The 27,821-nt window shown below is 56.2% G+C and overlaps 1 protein-coding gene across 1 annotated transcript; it reads right to left on the reverse strand.

The window, feature by feature from the left end:
• Positions 1 to 9,034: 9,034 nt before the first annotated feature.
• On the reverse strand, positions 9,035 to 27,190 carry VEGFA (vascular endothelial growth factor A). The gene is made up of 9 exons (XM_041748027.1): positions 27,182 to 27,190; positions 24,228 to 25,037; positions 21,118 to 21,166; positions 17,654 to 17,850; positions 16,829 to 16,905; positions 16,473 to 16,502; positions 14,516 to 14,587; positions 13,243 to 13,374; positions 9,035 to 10,997 (listed from the first exon to the last, which is right to left on the reverse strand). Exons 1-9 carry the CDS (start codon positions 27,188 to 27,190, stop codon positions 10,976 to 10,978), a joined length of 1,398 nt encoding a protein of 465 aa, XP_041603961.1. The 3' UTR covers positions 9,035 to 10,975.
• Positions 27,191 to 27,821: the final 631 nt, after the last annotated feature.

Raw genomic sequence — 27,821 nt, forward strand, 5'->3', positions numbered from 1 at the left:
GTAGGGGGAAGGTCCAGTCGCTCCTTTCAGGTAGGGTTACCAGGATGCTTAGCTAGATTCAAATTTCAGACAAACAATGAAAATTTAACTGGGTGTCCTGTATTTTTATTTGCTGTGCCTGGCAACCTTACCTCCAGGACATTTCCTCTTCATACCTATAAGGGTCAGGCTGACCAGGAGGCTCACATGAGTTAATAGCAGCAGAAGCTCAGGTATCCAAATACCCAGTACAGGGGCAGGGGAGGGGGACAGAAATGAGAGTCTCTAAAACCCCCTGAGCCCCAGCAGGCACCCCCTCAGATCCACAGACACCCCTAGCTTGAGGAACCACCTCCCCTCCTTCCCCCAGAAGTGTGGCCGGGATGGAGATGGCTGGGAAAAGCCTTTGGAGTGGGCACGTGGTGGTGGGCAAGGGAGCCGATGGCTTCCTTCACTCCTCAGCAGCCACATCAGGCCAGTTGAGATAAGAGAGTCTTCATGCAAACTTCCTTTTAGACAAAAACCAACGGCTGGGCCTGGCACACCACCGGCATCTGTGGGCAGTTTCTCTGAAGTCATGGGGCCTGGGGGAGGGTTTTACTAGCATCAAGCAGAGGTCTTCCCCCAACTGATGTCTCTTCTGCTCTCCTTCCTCCCTGCACCCCCCAACACACAAACCCACAGATTGGGCTTTTGTTTTGGCCTCCGGAGTTGGGCAGGGCCAAGGGTGGCCATAGCCAGAAGGATGGGGGGTGGGGATGAGCCCACTGGCCTCACCAGAGGGCCTTCTCTGAGCTCTCGTAACCTCTGTGGGCACAAACATCCCCTCTCCCAGGCCCAGGAGCAGGGCTTAGTGCTGGGTCCCAGGCCCTGCCTGTCTCCCATTACTGAGAGGAAAGGAAAAGCTTTTTCTGTCTTCCCTTGTGGGTTTCTACACTGGCTGTTTCCACATTCCATACCGACCATGGGAATAAATCATCTGAGATGCTGAGCCTTTGTTGGGCTCTGTAGATCGGCCTCAAGGAAACAAGCCTGGAGTTGCACCTCCATCCTCAGGGAGCACCCAGACCAATGACAGAGACTCTGTCCCAGCCCCTAGAGACCCTGACAGAGGGATGTGACTAATGTTCATTCTTTCCTGCAACATATATTATATTTATTGAGCCCCCCTCTTAGGTGGCAATGATTTTATATTCATTATCTAACTTAATCCACATTAACACCTGGGAGATAGGTGTTATCACACCCATTTCACAGATAAAGGCAATGAGGCACAGAGAGGTCAAGTAACTTGCCCCAGGGTTCAGAGAGCCAGAAAACCCTACTTATGTGAAAAGTAGAGCCCAGCTCTGTTGGATCCCAAATCCTCTCTTCCCACCACCCTGTGCCCAGTCACAACAGCGACAATTGCTGACCTTTTCTGGGCACTTACTTACTACATGCCAGTCACCACCTTAGGCCCATCCTAATTTCCCGCATCCTTGGGTGTCATGGTACCCGTTTAACAAACAACGACTAAGAGTCAAAAAGCTAATTTTGCCCTAAGACGTGGTTTAGAAGCTGTCACGGTTGGAGCTGTGTTGTAGGTTTGGGGTTTAGACATCGGGGACCCAGAATTAGCAGCTGGGATTTGAACCCGGGCGGTTAGGCCAGGCCAGACCAGAAGTGACCTGGTGTTATCAAGTCTGTGGCTGCCAGACAGAGGGTTATTAATATCCATGAGGTGGTTATTGCAGAATAATCAGCAGCTCCCAGAGGGCAGCTCTGGGTCATGGGCAACAGCCAGGTCAGCACCCACCCCCTGCCCCAAGCCCCATGGGGGGTCATCCTGAGAAGACGGAGCCCTCAGCTGAGCCTCACAGCCCCTGCCCTGGGAGCCCTTACCCAACCAGGCGGCAGCCCCGTGACTGGGAGCAGTGACCCCTGTCATACTTGCATGTGTGCAAGCCTGTGGGTGTGCCCGTGTGAAAGAAGACCTGTCTTGCCCTGGGTGAGGGGAGGCCTCAAGGGTGACTGCTAGGGGCAGGCTTTCCCCCAAGGATCCCAGCTTCAGGAGCCCAGCCCTAAATGGAGGCCCGGCCACCTTCTCTCTTTCTCAAGCTGGATGGAGGGGAGTGAGTGTGGATCAACCAGAGAAGAAGCCATGGGGAGTGAAGCAGAGAGAGCTAAAGTAGACATGGGGATTCCTGTACCAGAAGAAAAATATATGTAAACACCCTTCCCGAATATTTCCCCAGAAGACACCCCCCCACCCCTGCCACCGAAATGGAAGCTTCCAGCTGTCAAATTTCCAGGGAAAGCCTCCTTCTCCCTGCCCCAGTCCCAGAGGACTAGACCTATACTACAAAACTTCTCTGCCAAACAATAGGACTTCAGTCCTGGGAGACTTCTGAGATGGACCCCCTGAGAGCTTCCACCACTCTGGGTGCATCAGATGGAAGCTGGGAACTGTCTGAGAGCAGCTGGCCCACGCAGCCCTGTCTCAGGTCTCTAGGTTTTCTGTCCAAGGCCCAGCTGTGTATAGAAGAGTAGATGCAAGGCCTCCTCTTTCAGACTGGGGATTCCCGGTGTGTTTGGGGGGACTAGGAAAAAAGAATAGCCTCGTGTTCTGGCCCTGCTCATTTGTTCATTAATTTCTCAAATGCTCATGGCATGTCTTGTGCCCGACCCTGGGTTAAGAGCCACAGGGCATCATCCCTGACCAAGAGGGCTCTCTCCACAACTCCTCCCCTCAATTTGACCCCTCTTCCTTACTCCTGGGCTCCAGGGCTGAACCTACTGTGGCTTGCCTCACTTCTCAGCAAGAGAGGAAGGATCTACCCTCACAAAGTTCTGTATAAAACCTAGTCATGGTATTTCAGTTTAAAAATTTTAAAGTGAGGGGGGTGCCTGGATGGCTCAGTCGGTTAAGGAGCAGACTCTTGATTTCAGCTCAGGTCAGGGTCTCAGGGGTGTGGGATTGAGCCCCTTGTGGGGCTCTGGCCTCACTGCAGAGTCTGCATGTCCCCAACCTGCCTTCCACTCTGCCCCTCCTTCCACCCCACACTTGTGTTTATGTGCATGCATGTATGTGCGTGTGCGTGCTCTCTCTCACAAATAAATAGGTGAAGTCTTAAAAAAAAAATTTTTTTTAACCGAGGCAGCAAAAAAACCAACCAAATTATACCAAAGGAGGAATTCAGAGAAGAAAAAGACATTGATGTGGGGACTAGACATAACAACATAATTATAAAGACTGGTTTTGAGTACATCCTACGTACCAGGCACTGTATTAGGTACTTCCACACGTCAACATCACTTCTTCCCCACAAGCTCACAATGCTAGTGTGATTGTCCCCATTTCAGAGAAGAGAAAGTCAAGGCCCAGAGAGGTGAGCTGGCTCTGTGGCCCAGTGGCTGACCCAGGGTCCTAGCCTAGACCTGTCAGAAGTCTTGGTGGGGCTCAGGGCAGCCCAGACTGGCTCTGCAGAGGCACCAGGCAGGACCCCGCAGGCCGTCACCCCGTTGCCTGGGAGACTCCCAGTCCTAGGCTGATGGCTTAGCCAACATAGGGTGGGGAGTGGGGACATGGTCTCCCTGCAGGGAGCCTGAGGAGGTGATGAATGGGGCACTCAGACCTCCCCAGCAGAGGGAACAGGCAGGGCCCCAGGAGGGGGACACATATTGGCTTTTGTCCCACTTGGAGCCAGACCCAGAGACCGTCAGGGTCTGGGTGTCAAGGCTCAGACTGATGAGCTGTGCTCAGCTCTTAACAAATGGAGTGAGAAGCCCTGCAGGACCTGTAAATGTGTGCTGGAAGAAGAGGGAAGGATGGGGGTGCAGGCCCCCAACAGGGCTCGTCAAGCACCCATACCCTGTGATTCCAAACATCTGCCAGAGCCAAATGAAGGCAAGGGAGTGCTTTCTTGAGACTGGTTTCCATCTTAATCAACAAAGAGATATCTGCTGGCCAGGCTTCTGGCTCCTCCCTCAGACTAGAGCCTCTGTGAGGACAGGGAACAACCTGAGGGCAGAGGCCACATCACCCCCTCAGAAGGGAGCCACCTGACGGCAGGACTTTATTTCTTTTGTTAACAGACTACCTCCCCTCCATCCCATCACCACCAAAGGCAGATGCAAGCTTTTAAAAGCTGTTTGGGATCCCAGCCCCCTCGTCCTGAGGAGACCCAGACCCCGCCCTCCACCCATAGGCACCTCAGCCTGAGGGGTCCTTTTCCCATGAACTCCCGCTTCCCTCCCTTCCAGCTCTTCCCCCTTCTGAGTGGCTTCCATCCCCTCCTCTGCAGCCCTCCGCCAGGCCCTATCTCTGCCTTTTCCCTTTCCAAGCAGATTATAAATATTTACTGGTTCCCCTCCCCTACTCCCCAAGTCCTGATGGGTGGTGGCCTGTGCAGGTGGCTGCATATTCTCTCCCCCAACAATTCTGAGGCCAACCCAGCAGGGCTTGGAGATTACCTCCTCCACTCGCCACCCCCACCCCCCCCATCTCTAGGCTGGGGTATGCTAAAGCCACCCCTAGAAAAGAAGAAGTCATTCTATACCAGGGCACGGCACATATAGCTGGTAGTCCATAAATGCTGGAGGATGGGAGGAAGAGAAGAGGAAGGGAGGGGAAAAAGATTCCATAGGTTTTTCCTCCAAATTCCTTACACTTCTCTCTCGGCCAGTTCTTCTTAGCCTCTAGCCTCCCCGACTCATGCTGTAGGTAAGGCCCACTTTCTCCTGATGAGACCTCCATAGAACTGATTTGCTTTTCTCACTCCAAAACTTTGGACAATACTTCCTTGTCCTGATCTTCCCACCAGACTTCCCACCAAGACAGACCCCTGGTCTTTGAGTCTATAATATACATGTCCTTCCTTCTTCAAACTTCATTCTACCCCCCACATGCCAATAAAACACTATGGTTGAGAAGAGACAAAGGTCCCAGCCCCAGGGAAGTGACCACTTAGTTGGGTGATTTATGATTGCTAGGTAACAATCTTCCCAAAACTTCATAGCTTGAAACAGCAATAGTTGGTGCATTTGCTCATGACTGCGTATGTTTGGGCAACAGATAGCTTCTCACTCTATGTGTTGTTGGCAAGAGCAGATCCATTGGGCCTAGAGAATCCAAAATGACCTCGCTCGCACATCTGGTGCCTCAACCCGGGATGATTGGAACAGCTGGGAGCTGATCCTGCCCTGAGCCTCTCTCCTTCTCTCTGCATGGTTCTCTCCAAGGGAAGTTGGACTTCCTTACAACATGGCAGCTGCCTTTCAGGAGGGCAAAATGGAAACCACATTGTCCCTGAAGATGCGGGCCAAGAAGCCCCAGAACAGCCCTTCTGCCATGTTCTCTTAGTCAAAGCAGGTTCTCCTGCCAGCCCAGATGCAAAGGAGGAAAAATAGACTCTACTTCTTGATGAGGGGATGGCACATGTGCCCAGGGATGGGAAGAACAGTTGGCAGCCGTGGCTGCCCACAGGCCACCACGATGGTCCTCACATATGAAACAGATCCAGCACCACCAAGGTCTGTGTGGATCTGCCCAGCTTCATTGCAAGAGGGAAAAGAGTCGGCTGGCAGGTTCCTTGGAGAAGCAAGTACTCCCAAGGCCTTTGGGGCTAGGGCCAGGATCCTTCCCTGCTTAGGAAAAAAAGAAAGGGACTCAGGCTGGGCAGATGGGAGTTGAGAAGGAGCACTGTGTATCTCCAGGGGGAAAAAGTGGCCAGGCCAGAGGGGAGGGTGTGAGTCCCACAGAGGGAGAGATGAGCTGGGACAGCTCGTCGCTGGGCTTCCCTCCAGGGTGGGGGATGAGCAGGTCTTATACAACCAGAGGATGCAACGTTTTCATTTTATCCTTCTTTTCCCCATAGTCTATTTAAAGACTGTTTCTCTCCTCCAAGGCTGCATGTTGCAATTTCTTTCATGCTTAGGTTTCGGATCTTCCACTGACAAGCCCCAGCCCCTGGAGACATCTCTTGCCTTGCCTTACCACACTTGGGGACTCTGGATTTCAGCCCTGGGTTTGGCCACCACCACATCCTCCCCCTGTCCCACTTTTCTTCTGGCTGTTTGTATTCAGTCTAGACAATTCATTTTTACTTGTTGATGCTCTGCCCTAGCCCCGGGGCAACCACGGTATGGTGGACCAAGCACTAGTACTGCAGTCTGGAAAGCTGGTTTAAATTCTGGCTTGGCCATTTCCTGGCTGTGCATAAATTCGGGCTCGTTATTTGCCCTCTCTGAGCCTCCTACTTCCCAACTGGCAAGCAGAAACCATGAGCCCCATCCGCAGGGGGAAATGGTGCCTGGCACTGACTGAGAGGCCTCTCTGCCCCTAATCCCTACTGCTGGCTCTGAGTCCCCTCCTTGTCCAAGCCTGTTCAAGTGTCTCCACCTGTCAGCGAGCCCCCTCCAACTCCCACTGCCACTGCTGGCCTCACCCACCTCCATGACCTTGGGATGAACCTTTCAGTCACCAGGCCTCAGGTTCTCAATTTCAATCATTTGACAAACATTAATTAAGCACGTATTATGTTCCAGGCACTGTTCTAGGAGCTGGAGGTACAGCAATGAAGGAAACAGAAAAATCTCTGCCTGCCCGCACTTTGCCAGCATTCTAGTGGGGTCAGAGGTGGAGGGCAGAGAGACAGACAAAAGGGAAAGTAAGCTTTAGAGCTCATTGTTCAAAATATTAGCCACTAGCTACATGTGTAAACCAAGCACTTGTAATGTGGCTGCTCCCAACTGAGAGGCACCATAAGAACAAAACACATGCGGCGCCTGGGTGGCTCAGTCAGTTAAGGCTTCAGCTCAGGTCCTGATCCCAGAGTCCTGGGATCGAGCCCCACATCGGGCTCCCTGCTTAGCAGGGGTCTGCTTCTCCCTCTCCCCCTGCTTGTGCTCTCTCTGTCAAATAAATAAATAAAATTTTAAAAAATGCATCAGATTCAAAGATTTCAAACAAAAGGGAAATCTCTCCTTAATAATTTTTATAGAGATTAGAGGCTGGAATAGTATTTTTAGATATGTTGGGGTTAAGTAAAATGTATTATTAAAATTATTTTCACTTGTTTCTTTTAATCTCCCTAAATCTGACTCCTAGAAAATTTCAAATTACATGTGTGGCTCACATGACAGCTCTACGGGACACCGCTATTCTAGAACGGGTGAGAAGATGATGGCACATATTATTGGGGAAAAAGAAGGGAGGTGAGAAGGAAGATCCAAGTGCAGAGTGAGGAAGCAGTGTCAATTGTAAACGCACTGGCCAAGATAGCTGCCCTGAGAAGGTAACAGGACTTGAAGGTAAGAGAGCCCCACATTGCCATGTCTAGAAGAGTGCTCCAGGAAGAGGAGACCACCAGTGCAAAGGCCCTGAGATGGGAGAGAGCCCACAGTCTGGGAACAGAGAGGCCATAGTAACTGTTGCTGAGTGACCAAGGGAGTGGTCAGAGGTCATAGAGCCAGGGAGGTAGACAGCCCAGATGGTTCCAGGCCTTTCCAGGCCATCGTATGAACTTTTGTTTCTTCTCTGAGTAAAATAGAGTCTCTGCATTGTTTTGAGCCAAATGGTGACATGATTTGGCCCACAGATTCACAGGCTCACTCTGGCTATGGTATGAGAATCAACTTAAGGTGGGGGGTGAGGGTCAGAGAATTGGGAGGCCAGTTCGGAGGCTCCAGCAAATACCCACTTGGGATGACAAGAGTCCTTACCACACAGGGCTGTGGTGTGGATTCCGTGTTAACCAATGGAAGAGCCAGCAGGTGCAAAGTGCCTACTAGACCAAATGCTCAGTCAGGGTCAGGGACCTTGCCTCCCCTCCCCACAGTGTAGCCAGGAGAGGCAGAAGTCGCCACCACACCCTCAGCACCTCCACCTGGAGGGATGCAACAGCCTCCTTTTGGCCTCGCTGCCTCCTGCCTGCCATACTACTGGGTGCTCCTTTTAAAACCTCTCAATTGTTGCTCATCTCTGATAGGCCAGAAGCTCTTGACATGGCATTGCAAGCTCCCTGTGAGCTAACCCTGCCTCTCTCCTGCCTCTACTCACCACCACCCACTAGAGAGTCCCCCTTATACCTTTGCTCATACAGCCCCTTCTTCCTGGAATATCTGCTTCAACCACCCCCTCCTCCCAGTTCTATCTTCTCCTACCCATTCTTTAAGGGGCTACCAAGAGGTAATGTCAAGAACCCCCGACTCCGCCACCCCCAATACATCTCAAATGAACAGATGCTCCCTCACATTTTACGTATCTTTCTATTCATGGATTTATCATTTCTGTGACTCCTCAGCCACCCACCCTCACCAGATCCTTGAGGAGCGAAATCGTCTTATTTATAACAGCATCCTTTGCCCTAACGTGGTGGCTGGCCCAATAAATATGGTTTGAGGGAGTAAAAGGCAAGAGGAAGTGGATTTGGAAGCATTGCTCACAAATGCCAAAGACCTAGATAGCTTCTACCCTCACTAGGACCACAGGAGAGAAGGGCCTACCCAACAAGGAGGGGCAGGGAACCCTCTCAGGGGCAACCAGAGCTGTGCATCCATCTTCCAAGGGCTCAAGGAACTCCAGGACCCACTATGTAAAACTTAATTACACCCTGAGGACACAGGTCCCCATAAGCACCGCCTTACCGCTCCCAGCCTGCTGTAGCCAAGGCCCCATAGCCAGACCCAGCCCTCTCCAGTACCCTGGGCAGCGAGATCAGACGTGTGGCCGGTTCCTTCCTCTACCAAGGGATGGGGCCTGGATCACGTGATTCTTGAAGGCAGAACTGCTCATGGCAGGCCCTGGCTCCTAAGACACTCCCTCCCCCATTTCAGAGCCCCTCCCCCCATGTCATGGCAGAGGGTAGATGGGGTCCCCCAGGATCAGTTCAGCCAGAACTGGAGCACTGTGGGCCCCAACACATAAGGTGGGCTGCTCCATTGCCTACATACCTGGGACTCCTTTCCCGGACCTAAGAAATATGCCATTTTTCCCCAAAGGGAGGAAGGAAAGGGGGCAGCAGGAGGGAGTCTGGAACAAAGACCCAATGGAGAAGGAGAAACCAGGAGGAGCTTTGAGATCAGAATTAAATTCTTTAATACAAAATGCTTTTTTTTTTTTTTAAGATATATCTGTATTTCTTTGTTGTTGTTTAAAAATAAATATGTACTACGGAATATCTCGAAAAACTGTACTAGAGACAAAGATGTGATGTTAATATCTTTTTCCCCCACAATTATTACGGATAAACAGTAGCACCAATAAATAAATGATAACAAATATTAAAATTAAAAAAGGAGAGAGATTTAGTATGTAGAATTCTCTATTTTTTCTTGTTTTGTTTTTACATATAAAAAACAGAATAGCAATGTCTATTTTATCAGAATCACATATATACATAAACATATATATATATATATATATATATATATATACACACAAACGCAAGTTGCCAAATATATATATAGTCTGTAGATGTATATTGAAACCTTATTTCAAAGGAATGTGTGGTGGGGAGCCGGGGGCAAGGGGAGGGCAGAGCTGAGTGTTAGCAAAATTAAATATCTGCTCAGGACAAGCTAGTGACTGTCACCGATCAGGGAGAGAGAGATTGGAAACATGAATCTTAAACACAAAGACCGGTACATATAAGAGCGCAAGAGAGAGCAATAGAGAGATACATCTCATAAATAGTTGAAATTAAATATTAACCAAGAATACTGAAAAAAACCCTACTCTTTAATTAAATTAACTGTTTTAATTTCTAATTAAAAAGGGATATTAAATAATTATCGTATATAAAACACTTTCTCTGCCTCCATGGTGGGCACGTGGATCCTGCCCTGTCTCTCTGTGCCGCGGGAAGGGTCGGGTCTGGGGACAGAGGAGGGTGAACCACTCACACACACGCAGCCAGGTCTCCTGGGGGGACAGAACTAGTGGTTTCAATGGTCTGAGGACGTCAGGCCCTCCTGGGCTGCACCAGGGAAGGAGAGCTGGGAGATGGCCAAGGCAGGGGGCCCTTCCCTCGGAGGACAAGTTGCCACCAGGCGGCCCTTCCTCCACCAATGTCTCTCTTCTTTTCGCCAAGACCTCTGTTGGCGGCACCCTGGGCTTGTCAGGAGCAAGTGAAGAGTAGGTGAAGGCTGCCCAGTCTCCTGAATCTTCCAGGCAGTGCCCCTGGGGGCAAGATGCCCGTGCAGCATGTGGAGAGGATCCTCAAAGTACAGCAGTGTCCTGAGGCTCCCCGAACTCCTAGTCAGAGCCAGTGTCCTCGTCCCTGTACCTGTCGTCTGTCCATTTGACTCGGGGTAGAGGCTTGGGGCCAGGGCTGGGTTTGTCAGTGTCCCCAAAAGCAGGCCAAATTTGCCCCCGTGCCCTGGCCAAGCACGTTCCTGGGCAGGGAAGGGGACCCTGGCCTTCCTACGAGGGACCAAAAGATCATGCCAGAGTCTCCCCTCCCATCCTCTTCCCTGTTGGGATCTGGGTGGGGACAGCCTCCTCCCAACTTAAGTCCACAGCAGTCAAATATATCCAGTGAAGACACCAATAACATTAGCAATGTTAATTTAAAAAAAAAAAGAATATATATATTTTACGTATATATAAAATATATATATTTATTTTTATATATATATTTTATATATATATATAAAAGTATGTATGTGGGTGGGTGTGTCTACAGGAATCCCAGAAATAAAACTCTCTAATCTTCCGGGCTCGGTGATTTAGCAGCAAGAAAAATACAATGGCGATCCGATTCCAAGAGGGACCGTGCTTGGTCACCTGCCCGGGAATGCTTCTGCCGGAGTTGCGCCCTCCGGACCCAAAGTGCTCTGCGCAGAGTCTCCTCTTCCTTCATTTCAGGTTTCTGGATTAAGGATTGTTCTGGTGATGGTGGTGTGGTGGTGGTGGCGGCGGCGTGGTTTCTGTAGCGGTCATTCTGAATCAGGCTTTCCTGGTGAGAGGTCTGGTTCCCGAAACCCTGAGGGAGGCTCCTTCTTCCAGCCCGGCTCACCGCCTGGGCTTGTCACATCTGTGGGAATCAGAGGCCAGGGGTTAGGGCCAGGCACGGGGACACAGCGGTGAGGCAGGTAGCCTCCCCATCTTGGGGGCCCGAGTCCCTGCTGTGAATCCCTGCTGCAGAGATGACAGCAAAAGCATGGCTCTGCCTCAAGAAGCCCAATGTGAGGGGAGAGCCGGCCCCTGCCCATGGGTGGCAGCAGGGATGGGGGGATGGGTTGATTAAGACGCCAGAGCAGGAGCTGCATTCAGGGTTCCCACTGCCATTTAGAGCTTACAATCTAGTTGAGACAAGATGAGGACGTGGGGACATGTCATCATAGGCGACAAATGAACACGTACTAAAGACCTTGACACTTAAGAGCTGATGGTGACCAGAGTTGAGCCGAGTTAGTTAGGCAAGAGCCCCAGCAGAAAGGCATGCTTCAGCTCTGCCTGTGGGACAGGCATGGGGAAGAGAGTGGGGGAAAGCACCCTGACCCAGGGCTCCGGCTGGCTGAAAGGGAGGGGCTGCTCCCGGGGCAGGGAGTGGAAGGCAGCAAGGCGCTGAGGGACACATCTCCCGTCACCATGCCCTCCCTCCAGGCCCTGGCTAGGGCCTCGTCTTTCTCCAACAGGCTGGCAGTGGCTGGCCCCGGGTACCAGGCTGCCTCTTACATGTGCTGTGTCATTTGCGGTGGGGAGAGGCGATCACTCACTGTGCTGCTCCTCTTGGAGCAGAGGGGACTCCAATAACTGTCTTGTCATGCCCCAGCCCCTGGGACTGATGGCCTTTTACCTTCTCTACTGTGAGAGGTCAGAGCAGGCCCTGCCCTTCTGAGAGCCTGGAAATGGGGATCCTAAGCCCCCAATTTGGGGTATTGAAACTCCTCCATACGGGGGGCGGTTTCTGGAGGTTGGGGTAACTTCTAGAAGCCCCAAGGTCACTTCACACACCCCGTCCCAGTCTCTCTGCAAAATAATCACCACAGAAATCCCAGAATGATAAATCCTTGACCTTCCCCGAAGCCCCCAGGACACGTGGAGACCCCTCACTGGGCCCTAGTGTTAGGCAGAGCCCAAGCCCAGCATTCACATACACTTCCTATCTGCACGTACCACCAAGACAGACAGAAGCCCGCGCCAACACCCCAGGGCCGGGTCCCCGGTATCCCTTGAACATCAAGAGGCACAGGATCATGGGGGTGGGGAAGGCAGCCACATTCCAAGGACTTTGTTAATGGAGCATCCGGACTAGCTGGGGGCACCCTGATCCTGCCTGGGAATCCCCATATAAGCCCCCCTCCCTGGCTGAAACAGGCTGGCCCAGAGGGCTTCCAGCCTTTGAGCAAAGGCCAGGCGGGTATAAACACCATTCAAGGCATCAAAAGATTGCCAGCCAACCTGTCACGGCTCTGTGCTCCTGACCTCATCCCCTGACCTTAGTCATGTATTCACTTACATACTCGACACTTTCTGAGGTCTCGCTGTGGTCAAAGGACAGAGGTACAGATGCCTGGAGGGTCACACGGGTGAATAAAAGCCAGGCTCTGCTGGAGGAGTTCGCAATCTAATGTCAGGAAAGAGGGCATGCCCCCCCAACCCGTCCATCCTGGAGGCATTTGGAATTATGTGGGCCGTCTGGGGTTGTCACCATGGGTACTGGAATATTAAAAGTATCTAGTGTCCCCAAATGTTAAATCTCCTACTCGCCCTAAACCAACAGCAGGAGCCCAGGCCCTGGGGGACCCCAGCCTAAGAGGGACACACCCCCTGCCCCCATGAGAGACCCTGAGGGGAAGAGAACCCCAAGCGGTGCAGACTTCAGAGGGTGGTGGCCAGGCCCCCAAGGGTGTTCAAGCTTTATAGACGGCAGCACCCCCCACACCAAGAAGGGCCCTCGATATTAGTAGCAAGGTAGTAATAACAACGTCAGGACCAACAGCCACCACAGGACACCGCGGGACCACAGGACACAACACTCAGCCTGCGTCCACACCATCACATGAAGCCACACCAGTCTACCCCCTCAGGCAACCAGGGCAACCTCTGAACAGGCCCCGCCAGGCCAGGCCAGCGCCTGCCGCCCACCGCAGGGGCCTCGCGAGCAGAGAAGGCAGCCATCAATCACCAGGCAGGTAGCTAGAAGCCGAGCAAGCAGCTGGCCCCTCTCGGATGCGCGTGCACAAGAGCTCGTTCTCTCTCTCTCTCTTTCTCTCTCTCTCTCCCCATCTCTGTGTGAAGCCCCTCTCTGACTCGCTCGCCCTCTGGGAACCAACCTGCAAGTACGTTCGTTTAACTCAAGCTGCCTCGCCTTGCAACGCGAGTCTGTGTTTTTGCAGGAACATTTACACGTCTGCGGATCTTGTACAAACAAATGCTTTCTCCGCTCTGAGCAAGGCCCACAGGGACTGCAAAAAGGCAAAAGGAAAGACATCTAAGCTAGAGCGTCAGCAGAGAGAGAGAAAAAAAAAAAAACATGCAACACCCCCTAACAGTCCGCAGCTGCACCCCCCCCCAGCTCGTTGGCTGCTCCCCCTACCCTTCCATGCCCTGGAAGGATCCAAGTGCTGCAGCGGAAGACAGAGCGCGTGGCAGGAAGAGGCAGCACTGGCTAGGAAGCCTGCCTGCAGGAAGAGGCAGACACAGGGGCAGAGTGCAAGGAGAGGACCACTGGAAGGGGGAGAGCTGTCCCGTGGGAACAAGAACAAGTCTTGGGCCACAGGGCCCCAACAGCTATCACCCCAGAGAGAGCACACCCAGACTCTCCTTCACCTGCTGGGATGGCAATCAGGGCCACCTTCCCCATGGGCAAGGGCTCGCGCCCAGGCCCCACCACCAGGGACAGACTGAAGTAGGGCATCACGGCCAGCCAAGCCCAAAGGTGGTGTCCACAGCCAGGCCACTGGTGACCAGAATGCCCAGCACGGCCTCCAACCCAGAGGAAGAGCCTCCAGACCTCAGGGGAGGTTTATGTGGGGGCCGGGGATTGAACCAGAGTAGCAGGCTCCCCTCCAGAGGCCCCAGGGCCACGAGGAGGGACTGCCATACGGTGCCTGACCCCACCCAATCTCTCCTCCTTCCGCTGACAACACACTGCCTCGCATCCTTCGCGCCCTTTCCTCACGCCACGTCTGCCCTCCCCACCACCCTCTGCTTCCAGACAAGTGCAAAAGCCCAGAGCAGTGGAAACCAGTCGGGCGAGCAGGCACCAGTGCCCGGCACCCGCGCCAAATGGGCCCGCCACCAGTGCCCAGTAGGTGAGAGAAAGGCGGTGCCCAGCCAAGCCGGAGTCCCCACCCCGAATCCTCCAGGTCCACTCTGTCCACCCACCCCACCCGACCCTGGACCAGCCACGCCATCACCAAATCTAGCCACTGGTGCCAATTAGTGGAGTGAGAGTGAGAGAGAGACACTGGGGCGGTGGGGAGAGCCAGAAGAGCCGGGGGGGGGGGGGGGCAGAGGCGGGGAGGGTTAGGGGGTCCCGCCGGTGGGAGTCTGACTGGGGGCCAGGGAGGCTCCAGGCAATGAAACAGCGGAGGCACCACGTACACGCTCCAGGGTTTATACCGGGATTTCTTGCGCTTTCTTTTTTGCCCCTTCCCCTTTCCTCGAATTGATTTTCTGGAAAATAAAAAAACAGAGACAGACAAAGAGAGAGCAAGGGGGAAGGGGAAAGGACAAGAAGCAGTGAGGAGGATAGGGTTCAGGGCACACTCCCTGCAACGAGGCATCAGGAGGCTGGCGGACTCAAGGAAAATGCGCAGGCCGGGGCAGCAGGCGCTCAACGGCTCCCTCTTCTCCCTTCGGCCACCCGGGGGTAGCCCACCCAGCCACTGACAACACTTTGGCTGGGGAGCAGAGGGTGAGCGGGGGACACAGGACCCAAAGGCCTGCTCGGGGTGCTTGCAGCAGCTCCCGGTCCCAGGCAGGGGGTAAAGCCCTGTCGGCAGGCTCTTTGGCCAGCAACCCTGTAAAAGTCTGACCCTGAAGGCCAGGGGCTGTAAAAGGAAGGCCAGAGTTTGGAGAGACCTGACTAAATGGGGGTGGGAGCGGGGCAGGGGGTGGGAGGGCGTCCAGGCTGTGCTTCGGGCACCTTCCACCTTCATTTCCAAGTATAGTAGCAAAGGGGTCCCTCCCGGGCTCCTGCCTCTGCCAATCCCGGGGTGGGAGAGCAGCTACACTGGGGGCTGGCACAGAACCAGGGGCGGTACATGAAAGGCGTCAGCCTGCCCGGCCATAACCTGGGCTGAGAGGTGGAGATGGGTGTCCTCAGAGCCCCAGGCAGGCGGTAGGGTGGGGTGGGAGTTAGGGAGGCACGGGAGGAGGGGCCTGGGCGTCACTTGGCAGGGAGTTCTCTCCCCAGCCTGTCAAAGCCTGCTACACCATCTCACCAGACTCTCTTCCGAGCCCAGGCGAGCCCCCCACTCTCCCTGTGGGCAAAGCAGGCATTTGGGAAACAGGCAAGGGGGGGCAGGCTGAAGCCTGTTCTCCTCCAGGGAACCAGCACTCTCCACACCTGCCAGGCCAGAGGATGCCCAGAATGTGTGCCACAGGGGAAGAAATAAGAGGGGAGGGAGTGAGAGGGGCAAGTCTGCTCTCTCTCTAGGAGAAAGCACTGGAGGGAGAAAGGTCTGTGCCCATGCGCGTGTGCACTCTCTCTCTCTCTCTCTCTCTGAGCCTACTGTCCCAAATCACTTCTCTGGGAGCCATAGCAATCTTGGAAGCTGGGGACTTAGGGAAGAGGCAAGGGGTTAGGGCTTCTCTGTCCCCCAGAGCTCTGGGAACAGACAGGATGGTGAGGGGGAGGAAAGGACACAGGTGCTCTCTCTCATTCTCTTTCCCTGCAGGCTTGTCCCCCACACACCCTACCCCGGCCAGCTGCTCACCAGGTCCTGAAGGCTCACTGCCCCCAGACGGTACCCCATTCTGACCCAACCGGCCACACTAAGCAACTAGAAGCCTCAGAAAAGGACCAACAGTCAACTCCTAACTCCCTGGCCAGGAGGGCTGAGTGGCTTGGGCCTGCCTCACCCCTGCAGGAGGGTATCATCAAGAAAACACCTCAGCCAGTCCCGAGTCCAATTTGCACCACCACAGCAACCACCACAAGAGGCCGTTTCCTCTGACACGCAAAAGCTGGCCTCTCTGCCACCCTCACCCTCTCCCTGCTGTGGGTGACGGGAGACTAGACCAAGCCAGGGAGCCACCTGCCCCCCACCCCCTCTGGCACACTAAAACTGCAAGTCCTGGACAGGAATGACCTGGAGACCTGGAATGCATCGTCTCTTCCAAAGGAAGCTCCGGGCTCCAGGCTGGGTTTTGCCCCTAATTCAAGAGCCATAATCCTTGAGTTTGCTCCATCCCACTACTACCACCACCAGTTCTTCATGAGGCCAATTCCCCCACCCAATGAAGCCATCAGACCCCCTGACAGAAGAAGCCAAGAGCCCCAAACCAAGATAACTGGCCAAGGAGAGGGAGAGGAGCTAAAGTCATGGCCACTTACTTTTCTTGCCTTGCTCTATCTTTCTTTGGTCTGCAGCAGGTAGAGAAAAAGAACAAAACAGAAAGAGGTTCAGATGGCGATGCTAACAGGAGTAGCACCATACTATTTATGACTTATCAATGCAGTTTCAATCCCCTTAATGTAACATAAATCATTTAATCCCTCCAGCAGTGCTATGAGATATGTACTACTATTGTGCCCATATGACAGATGTAGAAACTGAGGCACGGTGCAGGAAATTAAAATGCCCAAAGTCAGCTGGAAGGCAGACGGAAGGCAGAAATGGCTAACAAGTGGGGCATGCTTAACCCTCCCGCCGCTCCGCTGAACCAATGAATCCGTGACACCATCCTCACCTGCATTCACATTTGCTATGCTGCAGGAAACTCATCTCCCCTATGTGCTGGCCTTGATGAGGTTTGATCCGCATAATCTAGAGGGAAAGGAAGCAGATCACAGAGGTTAGTGACCCAGCCAGCCATACCCAGATGGGACACACTGTGGCTCTTGCCACTCAGCACCCAGGGGTTCTACTGAGCAGGGGAGGGTGGTAGAAGCAGAAGGGACCAGGGGCTCTCCCAGAAAGAGCCTCAGGCCCACCCCAACTCCCAACCCTGCTGACCTCAAGGAGCCCCTGCTCTTCTGCACGGGTTGGCCAGGCTGGGAATTCAGGTCCTGGGTTCTTGCCAGTCCCCATCCCTCCCCTCCTTTTATCCCCTTTAGGCCTTCCCCTGACCCCTAGCAGCTACCCAAGAGCCATCTTCCCTAGGGTGTCAGAGCTCCCTCCCACCCTATCCTGGCTGAGATGGGTCCCGTCACTGGGCAGCACCAAATGACTGGCTTTTAAACAGAGCCCCTAAGAGTAAGGGCCCTCCTCTTCCAAGAGAAGAAGAGAGGGGCTCCTGTCACAGGTGTCAGCTCCTTCTGAGCCCAGGGGGAAAGGTCACAGAGGGGACTGTGGCAGTAGGGACTTGTGGGGAACCCCAGATCAGGAAATGCAGGCATCTTTTTCTCCCAAGAGGGCAAGACTCCTCATGCCTCCCCCTGACTGACTCAGGGGCAGGAGCTGAGCAAAGGCAAGCCTGGTTCCTTCTCTGAAGAGTTGCCCAGGAAAGGGCTGGGGACCACCTGTTTCCCCACATCTCAGCCCGCTCCCACCCCCTCTCCCCACAGATGCCCACCTGCATGGTGATGTTGAACTCCTCAGTGGGCACGCACTCTAAGCCCTCATCATTACAGCAGCCCCCACACCGCATCAGGGGCACGCAGGATGGCTTGAAGATGTACTCGATCTCGTCGGGGTACTCCTGGAAGATGTCCACCAGGGTCTCAATGGGACGGCAGTAGCTGCGCTGGTAGACGTCCATAAACTTCACCACTGCATGGGACAGGGTGAGACATGAGGCCAGCAGGTCACGTGAGAGATGGCCAGCCCCTCTCTCCACCCAGCTTTGTAGGGCAACCACTCGGGGTTCCCTGGGAGAGGTACCCACTACTGGGCCAGTCAGTCCTTCCAAAACTCTAGCTCAAGTCCCTCCAGCTGTGGTTGACAGCCTTCCCTAAGCTTTCCACTACCGGCACTGATGAAGGTCTGGTTTTATTCCAAAGATCACATGAGGCTGTCAGGTTCTGGGGGAGATGGTCAGTCACATCTGATCCCCCTGCATTGTCATGACAGCTGAGCCAACCTCCAGGTCAACCTTGAGGCCAGAGGACAATTCAGGTATCAGTACCCTTGCTGGGGGGTGGTCTGAGTTTCCCATGAAAGGAAGAAGAGCCCGCTTGGCAAACCTACTCCCTGTTTCCCTACAACCTCTGCCATACCATCCACTATACCAACAACCATTTAATGAGGACTTAGTATCTGCTGGGCATTGTGTACAGGAGTCCACAGTTTTCGTCGCCAACAGTTCTCCCCACATGACACTATGACATTCCAGTAGGAACCTCATTTTACAAAGGGGGAACTGGAGGTTCAGAGAGGCTGAGGAATTTGCCCCAAGGCTGCACTTCCACTAAGTGGTACAGTTAAAATCGGTCCTGACATCAAAGCCTTCCCAAGGCAAATCATGTGGAAGCATGGTGGGGGTGGGGGGGACACGTCGCCACCTGCCAGACCCCTCCCCAGACACAGGCTGGGGAGACGGTGAACACCAGCACAGGGGCTGGGCCTGCCTGGCATCAGCAGGTGGCAGTGGGTGGGCACACTATGCAGGCCCTGCCAGCCACCGATAACCCCGCCCAAGAGGGCAAACTGCTTGCATCATGGAAAAAACGGTGCTGCCACTGCAGCCACGGAGCATTTCTAGAAGCTGATCTGGAGGGAGGGCAGGGTAAAGACAGCTTCCCAGGCTGGCCGTGGAGCCCGGGGTGCACTGGAGCATGAAGGGGTAATTCTAGGCCACAGAGGCGGGGCTCCTGGGAAGAGGCACTCAGGACCTGGGGTGATGACTCTAAATTATGGCCCAGCCTGTCCCACTCCAGGGTGCACACAAGCACGTGTGCGCGTGCACACACACACACACACACACACACACACACACACACACACAACCACTACCACATAGTAATCCTCTCCCTGAAATGCTTTTCCTCCACATAGCAGAAAGCAGCAGCATCCAGCCCATGAAGAGGTCCAGACCCTGGCCATGACTTGGTGTGACCTTGGGCCAGTCCCTCCCTCTCTGGCCTCACACTGCACATCTGTAGTAGTGGGTTGGGTGGATCTCTAAAGATCGCTACTGAAACTGAGACCGAAATTTGGGGTTTTGTCTCTGTTTCCAGCCCCCCGAGAATAAGCGCTCTTTCTCAGCCAAGGCAACACAAAGTTTGGAACCTCACCGAGGCATCTGAAGTGCAACCCCCTAGCCTACCTCTCCCCAGAAACTGTAGCTGAGTCTCCTCTTCCCTCCAGAGGGTGAAGGAAGACGATCCTGGGGGGAGTGGGCATGTATACAATCGGTGGGTTGAGGAGAATTTGGGGAGCTGAGGGCAAGGGAGGGGAAGGCCATAGGTGTGAAAACAGCAAGGAGAGCAGGGGGCAGCTCCCAAGCCAGTCCCTGGCCTTGCCTGAGGTCTACGTCCCCTATGCAGACAACAGGCACAGAATTCTCCTCCACCGTCAAAAGGGTTACGGTAAAGCTCTGTCAAAAAGAGTACAAATGATGAAGAAGCCCTTTTTCAAGCCAAGTCTATATCAAAGATGCCTAATCAAGAATTCTTGACCTGACATTTTGTCATGGCTGGGGACAGAGGTGGCCCAGGCTTCGGAGGCACAAGGTCCAGCCCAGGACAGGAAAGCAGAGAGGTCTGGCCTAGGCTGTGGCAGTTGGTAGCTAAGGGTAAAAAGACACAGACTAGGAATTCCCTTGAAAAGCTGCCTGGAATTCCTAAGGCCATAGGAAGGAAGGTGAGGGGACAACTTCCCCTATACCCTTCGTACCCCAGCCACTGCCTCCAAGGAAAGCTGGCCTGCTTTTGCTCAGGCCATGGACATGCATCTACCACAGCAAGCTTTTTTGCTTTTCCTTATTTCTTGAAGACAATCCTTCCCCAGCAAACAAAAAACATTTGTCTTGCCTCTCCCAGACCACAGAGACCACCAGGAGGCTGATGTGGGCTGATCATATCCTGGGATCCAGGAGCCTATGGGTGGCACAGGCTGTGGAGTGGCTGGGAAGCCAGGCCCTGGGGCCAAGGAAAGGGCTCTAGGGCGTAGGGAAGCAGAACCAGCTGGGCATCACCACTGGCCCAGGGAGTGTAAACACTGCCCTTGGTCACTACCCTGGGCCACATTGGGTTTGGGTCTGGAAAACTGGCCTGGAGGGAAGACCAGGCCCTTGCCTCCTCAAAGGTGGGGAGCTAGGGGAGTGGCATCGGGCACTCCTCCCCTACTTTGGAGCAGAGGTCAAATTCAGTTGGGTGAGTGGGTGGGTGGGGAGCCAGGGCTTCCCTAGAGAAATGGGAGGATCCCTACTCCAAACCACAAAAGGCAGGTGGACTCTTAGTTGGGCAGGGGGCAGGGCACCTGGGAGCTACAGCTTTGCTGGTCCAGAAGGGAAGTTCATAGCACCCAAACCTATCCCACCCAGAGGGCAGAGGGAGCCTGCAGGGCCTTCTCTCCTACCTCCTAAAGGAGTACATACTGTGGGGGGAGGGGAGGGTCTCAGGAGGTTGGGCCCTCTGCACCTCCAGCTCATGTACAGCCAGTGTGCTGAACAGGCAAGGGTCACGGCCCCCTCCACACAGACCCCACAGGTACGGCAGAGCTGGGCTGGATGTGACACAGAATATCCATCCTCCCCTGGGGGCAGATGGGACAAGAGACACCTCCCTCGACACCTGGGATCTTTGAATACTGTCTTCCTGGCCTGTGCTCATGGCTCCCTCTCCAACTAAAATTTTACTGGAAAGAGCAGAAGGAAAAGGCAACAAGTTTTAATTCTAGCAGAGGCCTGAGTAGGAAAGAGAGTCCTCCAGAATGTAGGGTTACTCTCATGGTGCTCCCCTCTTCCATTCTTGATTTCCATTCCGGTACCCTTCCTCCCCCACCCCCTACCCCCACAGACCTGAAAGAGAGGAATCAGGCCTCCCCACCCATCCCCTGGGGAGACAGGGTACCTATCCCAGAGCTACAGGGACTCACCTTCGTGGGGTTTGTGCTCTCCTCCTGCCATAGGTGCAGCCTGGGACCACTGAGGACAAAACAAAGAGCAAGGTACGGGCATGAGCAGGGGTGCAGAGGCCCAACCACCCACTGACCAGCAGCCTGTGGCTTCTCCAAGACTTCTGAGTGGAACAAGGCACCTGCCCAGCTCCCCACAGCAGAGAGCGCAGTGCCCACCACCCCTGTGCTGCTCCAGTTGTGAAGGAAGAGAAAGAATGACCAGATGTTGGGGGTTGGAGAACCAAAAACACAGGAAGAAAATACTAGAAGGCTGTGCTGTCCAGGTGCCCACCCCTTCCCCACAGTTTCCTCCCCACCCCTCACCAGCCCATTGCTGAGTTAAGTGAATTTTCTCAGCTCCCCTGACTCCCTGGTCCAAAGCCACGGGTAAGTAGTAAGGTCACATAGGAGGACAGATTTGGACTGGGGCAGGAAGGAAGGACAGGGGGCGAGAAGAACAACATGGTGACCTTCTCCTGCTGACATGACAAATATCAGGGTGAGCTGGTGCTAGGGAACGAGGGGGGTGCGGAGGACCGAAGGACACCAACCACCCTCCCCCACCCAAACTCCTCTGGCCTCCGGAATACTCAGCAAATATCCTCAGGTATATTCAGCAAACCCACAGGTTGCCTAGAAGGTAAAACCAGGGAGAAAACCCTCTGGGAGGCGAGAACCCCTTGTCTTCCAGCACGCAGACCTCCCAGGAGCCCGAATGTATCTCCAAAGCCCTGAGCCTCACTGAGCTCCTTCCCTGTTCCCTAGTTTCTTCAGGGGCCCCAGACTGCGGGGATCCCAGGCCCCTCTCAGGGAGCTGGGCACTTTCCGCAAATTCAGCCAGGAAAGCCTTTATGCCTTAGCACTGCCTAGCCCCTAGGGGGCCCCCTGCACTACCCAGGCCTGAGGCCTCCCCTCTCCCTCCTATCCCTCCCCACCCCCACCAGATCATTTCTCCCCTCCCCAGAAGCTGTGAAGGTCAACATGCCCAACCATGTGGACCTGACAGCTCCTAGCAGGCAACAGCTTCTCCCAGGCCTTCCAGAGGGCCTTCGGTTCTTACCAGCTGCCCACCCCACCTGCCCCTCATTGGGGGCAGATCCTGGGCAGCAGAACTGTACACCAGCCCACGGAAGTGCAGACCCCACTGACAAAGTCTGTCTGTCTCCTTCCCACACACCCCCAATACATGCCGGATCCCCCAGCCTTGCCCCTTAGGGCCAAGGTCAGATAACAGTTTCTAGGATCCCAGCTGGGCAGCCTCCCGCTGTGGCTCCCTCGGGGACCCCCGGGGGTCTCCACCTTAGGCCCTCCACCTTAGGCTCATCTCCAGGATACCCCTTGGCTGCCTAATGCCAAAATTCTCCCTATGCCCTCCACTCCTCCTGGGCCCCAACGAGGAAAGGGGACAGAAATATAAACCCCTCCAAGGCCAGGGGGCACTGGGAGAGGCTGTTCAGGGCAGGGAGGGGCCAGGTGCCCTTCTCTGGGGGCCTCTGAAGGTCACACTGTGGCCAGGCGGCCACTCCTCCCTCCCTCCCTCCCCCCCCCCCTCCCCTTGGAGGCCGGGAGCCAAGGCCTTTGTGCCAGGGTCTGAGGCACTCAGAGTGGCAGCAGGGACCCCGGCCCATTTCCCTTCTACCTCTCTTCAAGGGGGGACTCCGTGGCTGAGGGAAGGCATAAGGGAAGAGCATGAAGGACCCTTTAGTGGCTCTGAAAAGCAAGTTGGGTGGGCAAGTTTTGGAGTTCCAGAAAACCACCTGCTCCTGCTCCAGCACCCCATTTCACCAGGACAAAGTGTTTGCAAGGCTGGCAGGAGCTCCTTCCTAAAGTGGGGGTAGGGGGGAGGAAGCTAGTCCCACAATGCCCATGCCACGGCAAATTTTAAGCCATTTTCCCAAAAAGTGTAAAGTGGCCTGAGGAGGCTCTTGAATCCTCCCTTAGCCCACCCCCCATAAAGGCTAAAGCAGGGCTCGGAAGTGTGGGGGAGGGGAGCACAGCAGACTGTCACCAAGTCGGGACTTTAGGCAGTCTGACAAAGCACCCGAGTGGGCCCCTGCACCCTGACCTCTGACAGCGATCATCCTTTCCCTGGCCTCTGGGGTCGGAGAGGGGTTACACGGCTCTTCTCGGCAGAGGGGAGGCAAGAAGAACAGAAGGGTGGCAGGGGCTTCTCTCCGCGGTGGGGAGGAAGTGGGGAAGGGGCGTCAAGAAGTCCGCCCTCGCCCAGGAAGGGGCTAGGGGCTGGGGACGCGGGGAGGGGTGCGGGGTGGTCCTCCGAGACCTCCGGCTAGGGATACCTCGAGAGGTCACCTTCCCGCGGAGGGCCCGCGGGGGGAGGGGCGCCGCTCGCCGCCCGGGGGCTCCCCGCTCGGGGCCGCCGAGGCTCCGGGAACACGCGGCCGGCCAGGCCCGGGCTGATGTAATCGGCTCCGCGCCGCGCGCGCCCGGCCGGGCGGGGGAGGGCGGGCACCGAGCGGGACGCGAGCGGGGACGGGCGGGGACGCCTCCGCGCAGGTGGCCGGCGGAGAGCGGGGGTCCCCTCGGCGATCCACCCCGAAACTTTTCTCAAACTCGTGGCGAGGGCCTAAGAGGTCGAGCGGCAGTGACAGCACCCCCTCTCTGGCCCGCGCCCTGCCCCCTCCACGCTCTCTGCCCTCCCTTGGTCCAAGGTCCGGGCACCCCCCTGCCCACTGGGCTCCGGCTCCCGCCCCCGCTGCCCGGGCTTCCAGCTCGTCGGGGACCAGCGGCCGGGAGCAAACTTCGGCCGCCCGCGGCAGCGCAAGCCCAGCCCCCTCGGCCTCCTCCTCCGGCTCCCGCCCTCCGCCGGTCGGCCCAGATCGTACGTGCGGTGACTCCAGTGGGTGGGCAGGGCCCGCGTGGGCGGTGAGAGTCTACCCGGTGCCCTCCCACCTAGCGCGCGCCCCCTCCCCCTACGCGGACGAGGACCGAGGGGGCAGCCGCGCGCCCGGTGCGCAAGGACCCGCGTGGGGTTCGGAGCCCCCACGCGCGCGCTCGCACTCGCACGCACGTCCCCAGCCGGGAGAGGCGCTCGCAGCGGCCCGCGACGCCTGGTGGGCACGGCCGCTTACCTTGGCATGGTGGAGGTAGAGCAGCAAGGCGAGGCTCCAGTGCACCCAGGAGAGCAGAAAGTTCATGGTTTCGGAGGCCCGGCCGGAGCCGGCGCGGCTCGCGCTCCCTCTCCCGCTCGGGCTGCGGGGCGGCCCGCTCTCCTCGGCGCCCAGGCGGGCTCCTCTTCCTCCCGGAGCCGAGGCCCGGGCCGGGGCCTGGGGCGCGCGCGCGGCTGGAGCACTGTCTGCGCACACAGCCGCCTCACCCGTCCATGAGCCCGGCTTCCGAGCGCCGAGTCGCCACCGCGGCCCCCTCTCCTCTTCCTTCTCTTCTTCCTCCTCCCCCTCCTCCGGCTGCGGCTCCTCCCGGCCCGGGCTCGCACTTCTCCCGGTTCCGCTCGGCTCTGCTGCCCCGGCGCGGACCACGGCTCCTCCGGAGCGAGAACAGCCCAGAAGTTGGACGAAAAGTTTCACTGCAACGCCGCGAGCCCCGACCCCCTCCACCCCGCCTCCAGGCGCGGGCTCGGGCTCCGGCTCCTGCCCGCGGCTCGCCGCCGCGTCCACCCTCGGCCGCCGGCCGGGGAGGAGGTGGGCGCTGGGGCGGGGGGCGGTGTCCGTCGGTCTGTCCGTCAGCGCGGCTGGTCCGGTGCGGGGTCCCGAGGGGGAGGGCTCACGCCGCGCTCTGGCGGTCACCCCCAAAAGCAGGTCACTCACTTTGCCCCTGTCCTGCCGTTGCTCGCTCGCCCGCGCGCGCTCTGACCCCGTCTCTCTCTCTCTCTCTCCCCCTCTCTCTCTCTCTCTCTCTTCCTCGACTTCTCTCTGGAGCTCTTGCTACCTCTTTCTTCTCTCTGCTGGTTTCCAAAATCCGAAGTGATTTGGGGAAGTAAAGGAGCAATCTCCCCCAAACGGTCGGCCCGATTTAAGCGGGGAGTGGGAAGCAAAAAATAAATTAAAACGGGAAAGAATGTGGATTTTAAAATTGCTTAAGAAAAAAAGGAGGAGGGTAAACCCTGGATAAATGAATTCAGATTCCAGTGCGGAGACCCCTGGCCGGTGACCCCGCCGGTTCGTCCGCCAAGCCCTGCGCCTCCCGACCCAGCGCCGCTGCCGCCGGCTCCACTCGCCCCCCGCGCCGCGGCCTCCTCGCAGCCCGGCTGCCCCAAGCCTCTGCGCTCCTACCACTAGCGGCCGCTTAAAACCAAGGCAGGCCCCGCCCGGACCCGCCCTTGGCACGCCCTGGGGGCGGGGACAGGCCCAGGCTGCAGCCTCTCCTCCAACTGCCCCGCGCGCCCCTCGGGCCTTCCCCTGGGACGTGTAGCGAAGCCTGCCCTCCCTCCCGAGCGAAGGGGACCTCGACCCCCTCCCCGGTTCGCAGCCTGAAAATTGCCCATCCGCCCCCCCCCCCGCCCAGACACATACACGCCCGCGCGGTCTTGGGGGAAGGGAGCAGGAGAGTGAGGTTATGTGCGGACAGGGCTCCGGAGCTATCCCTTCCTTACTGGGAGTATTGGAGGAGGGGGGGCCGGGCGGGCAAGGAGTCGGACGGGGACGGCTGGGAAGAAGGACGTACAGACCTGTTGGAATCCTGGCGTGACCCCTGGCCTTCTCCCCACTCCAGCACTCTCAGCCCGCCCCCCTACACACACACTCACACTGACACACGCGTCCTCACTCTCACGCAGACGCGGCTCTCCCAAGTTCACCCAGCAACCTTGTGGTGGCCGAGCGCCCCCTAGTGACTGCTGCCTGCACACCCCAGCTCTGGCTCCAGAGGGAATGGGCTTCGGGAGGAGGGGAGAGGGAGGCTACCCCCTCACCCCCTCGTCGCGGGAATTCCTGACCCCCCAAACAGTGGCGTGTTAGGGACTCAATGGACCCAAGTGCAGAGAGCCCGATGCTGGGTGCAGGAGGCGTGATGTATCCGTGCGGACAGTGTGCCCATCTGGAGACCTCATCTGGCCTGCTGACATCAGAGTGAGCTACAGCCAACGGACTGGGGTGACTGGGGTCCTTTGGGAAGTGTCCAGGAAAGCTTCCTTGGGGAAAATTATTTGGCACCAGGTTTGTAGGGCTGAAAATGGGAAGCCGTGTGGTTCTGGGGTTAGTCAGTGGCCCAGAGGGAAGAGGACCTGTTGGAGCCCACGTATGCACTGTGGAGTCTGGCAGAGCCCAAAGGGAGAGGCAGCCGGGCAGACAGAAGCCCTTGTTCCTGCTCTCCCCCCCACCCCAGATGTTGCCAGGGAACTGAGGCCAGGGGGCTGGTGGGGGCGGATGGAGGCCAGGGCCTGAGTGATGATTCAAACCTACTTACCAACACTGAGGAACGTCTGTAGGCCAGCTGCCCGGAGCTCCCACCAGGCTGGGGGCCAAGGCTTCTATCGGCCCCAGCCCAGGCTCTCAGCTCATCTTCTGTACAGAGTTGGGGTTTCTTCTCAGGACCCCCCAGCCCCCACAGGATCCCTTGCCTACTTCTCCTGGCTGGCAACCTCTCTCCTCTTTCCTCCAGCAACCCCCCACCACCACTCCCTTCAAAGCCCCCTCTCCCCAACTGCCCTGCTCTTCCCTGAGTGCTCCCCAAGGCCCCCTACCCCACCCTGGCATATAGGAACCAGCCTAGAAAAATTCCTGGTTGGGCTTTGACCCAGCAGCTCCCAGGTTCCCCCAGAGAACAAGGAGGGGGCTCTGATACCTGAGGGGAGAGAGGGACCAAACCAGTCTCATTTTTCATCCAGATCTGGCCAGGGCCTGGCCCAGGGCTGATGTAGCCTCTGTGAGTGCCTGGGCCACGAGCGCAACAACTTTCCCCAAATGGACCCAGACGACCCAGGGAGGTTACTCAGCTCACCCCTTGCCTTGGCGCATGGCACTGCGGTTTGCAGAGGGTGCTGGGTTACCTCTTTTATAGCCAATTCCATAGGACTGGTGTCCTGAGGGCCCTATGAGCAGAGGGGCTGCCCAACCCCAACCCATCTTACCCTTTCCATCATTCATGCCTCCCGTCCTGCCTGCATCACCTGGCAAGCTCCCCAGTGACAGTGACAAGGTCTTTTTCCATTTAGTAAACATTTGTTTGCTGGCTCAGGGCCCCTCTGGGGCCAGCCTCCTTACCTAGGCTCCATGCTCCAAACTGCTGTATGGGATACGGAAGGAAAGCCATTAAACTTCCTCCTTCCAACCTGGTCCACATCTAGCACCGCCAGAGCACAAGATGTTGGTGCTTTGGCAGAGCTCCCCTCCCTCATCCCTGCCCTGGGGCAAAGAGAGCCCAGGACAGAGGCTCCCAGCAACATGAGAAGGGGCTTGCTCTTCCACCCTGCGCTGCATCCCTCCTCAACCCTGCCTTTCCTGGCCCTGAAAGAGGCCAGAAGAGGGTGTCTTAGTTAAAGATCCTGAAGTTCCAAAGATGGGTGGTCGTCAATGGTCACAACCACCGAGGGCTTTCCCCAACCTGAGCCAAACATCCCCCATGGTAGTATTAAGTAAGGTGTGTTGCAGCTACCTATTTGAGTCTCCCTCTGTGCACTTGGCCCAGAGAACCAAGGAAATGAAGGAGCAGAATTGCTTCCTTGCGTGAGGGGCTTTGGACCACCTTCACTAGGGTGGGGAGGAGTCTCC

This window comes from Vulpes lagopus, chromosome 1, assembly GCF_018345385.1.
Source record: "Vulpes lagopus strain Blue_001 chromosome 1, ASM1834538v1, whole genome shotgun sequence".
Classification (NCBI taxonomy): Eukaryota; Metazoa; Chordata; class Mammalia; order Carnivora; family Canidae; genus Vulpes; species Vulpes lagopus.

What these genes read in the sequence shown, in the direction of transcription:
- VEGFA (XM_041748027.1), bottom strand. An exon ending in TCTACCTCCACCATGCCAAG is followed by an intron (nt 21,167 to 24,227) that starts GTAAGCGGCCGT and finishes TTTTGTCCTCAG; the next exon opens with TGGTCCCAGGCTGCACCTAT. An exon ending in CGGTATAAACCCTGGAGCGT is followed by an intron (nt 13,375 to 14,515) that starts GTACGTGGTGCC and finishes GCCTTTTTGCAG; the next exon opens with TCCCTGTGGGCCTTGCTCAG.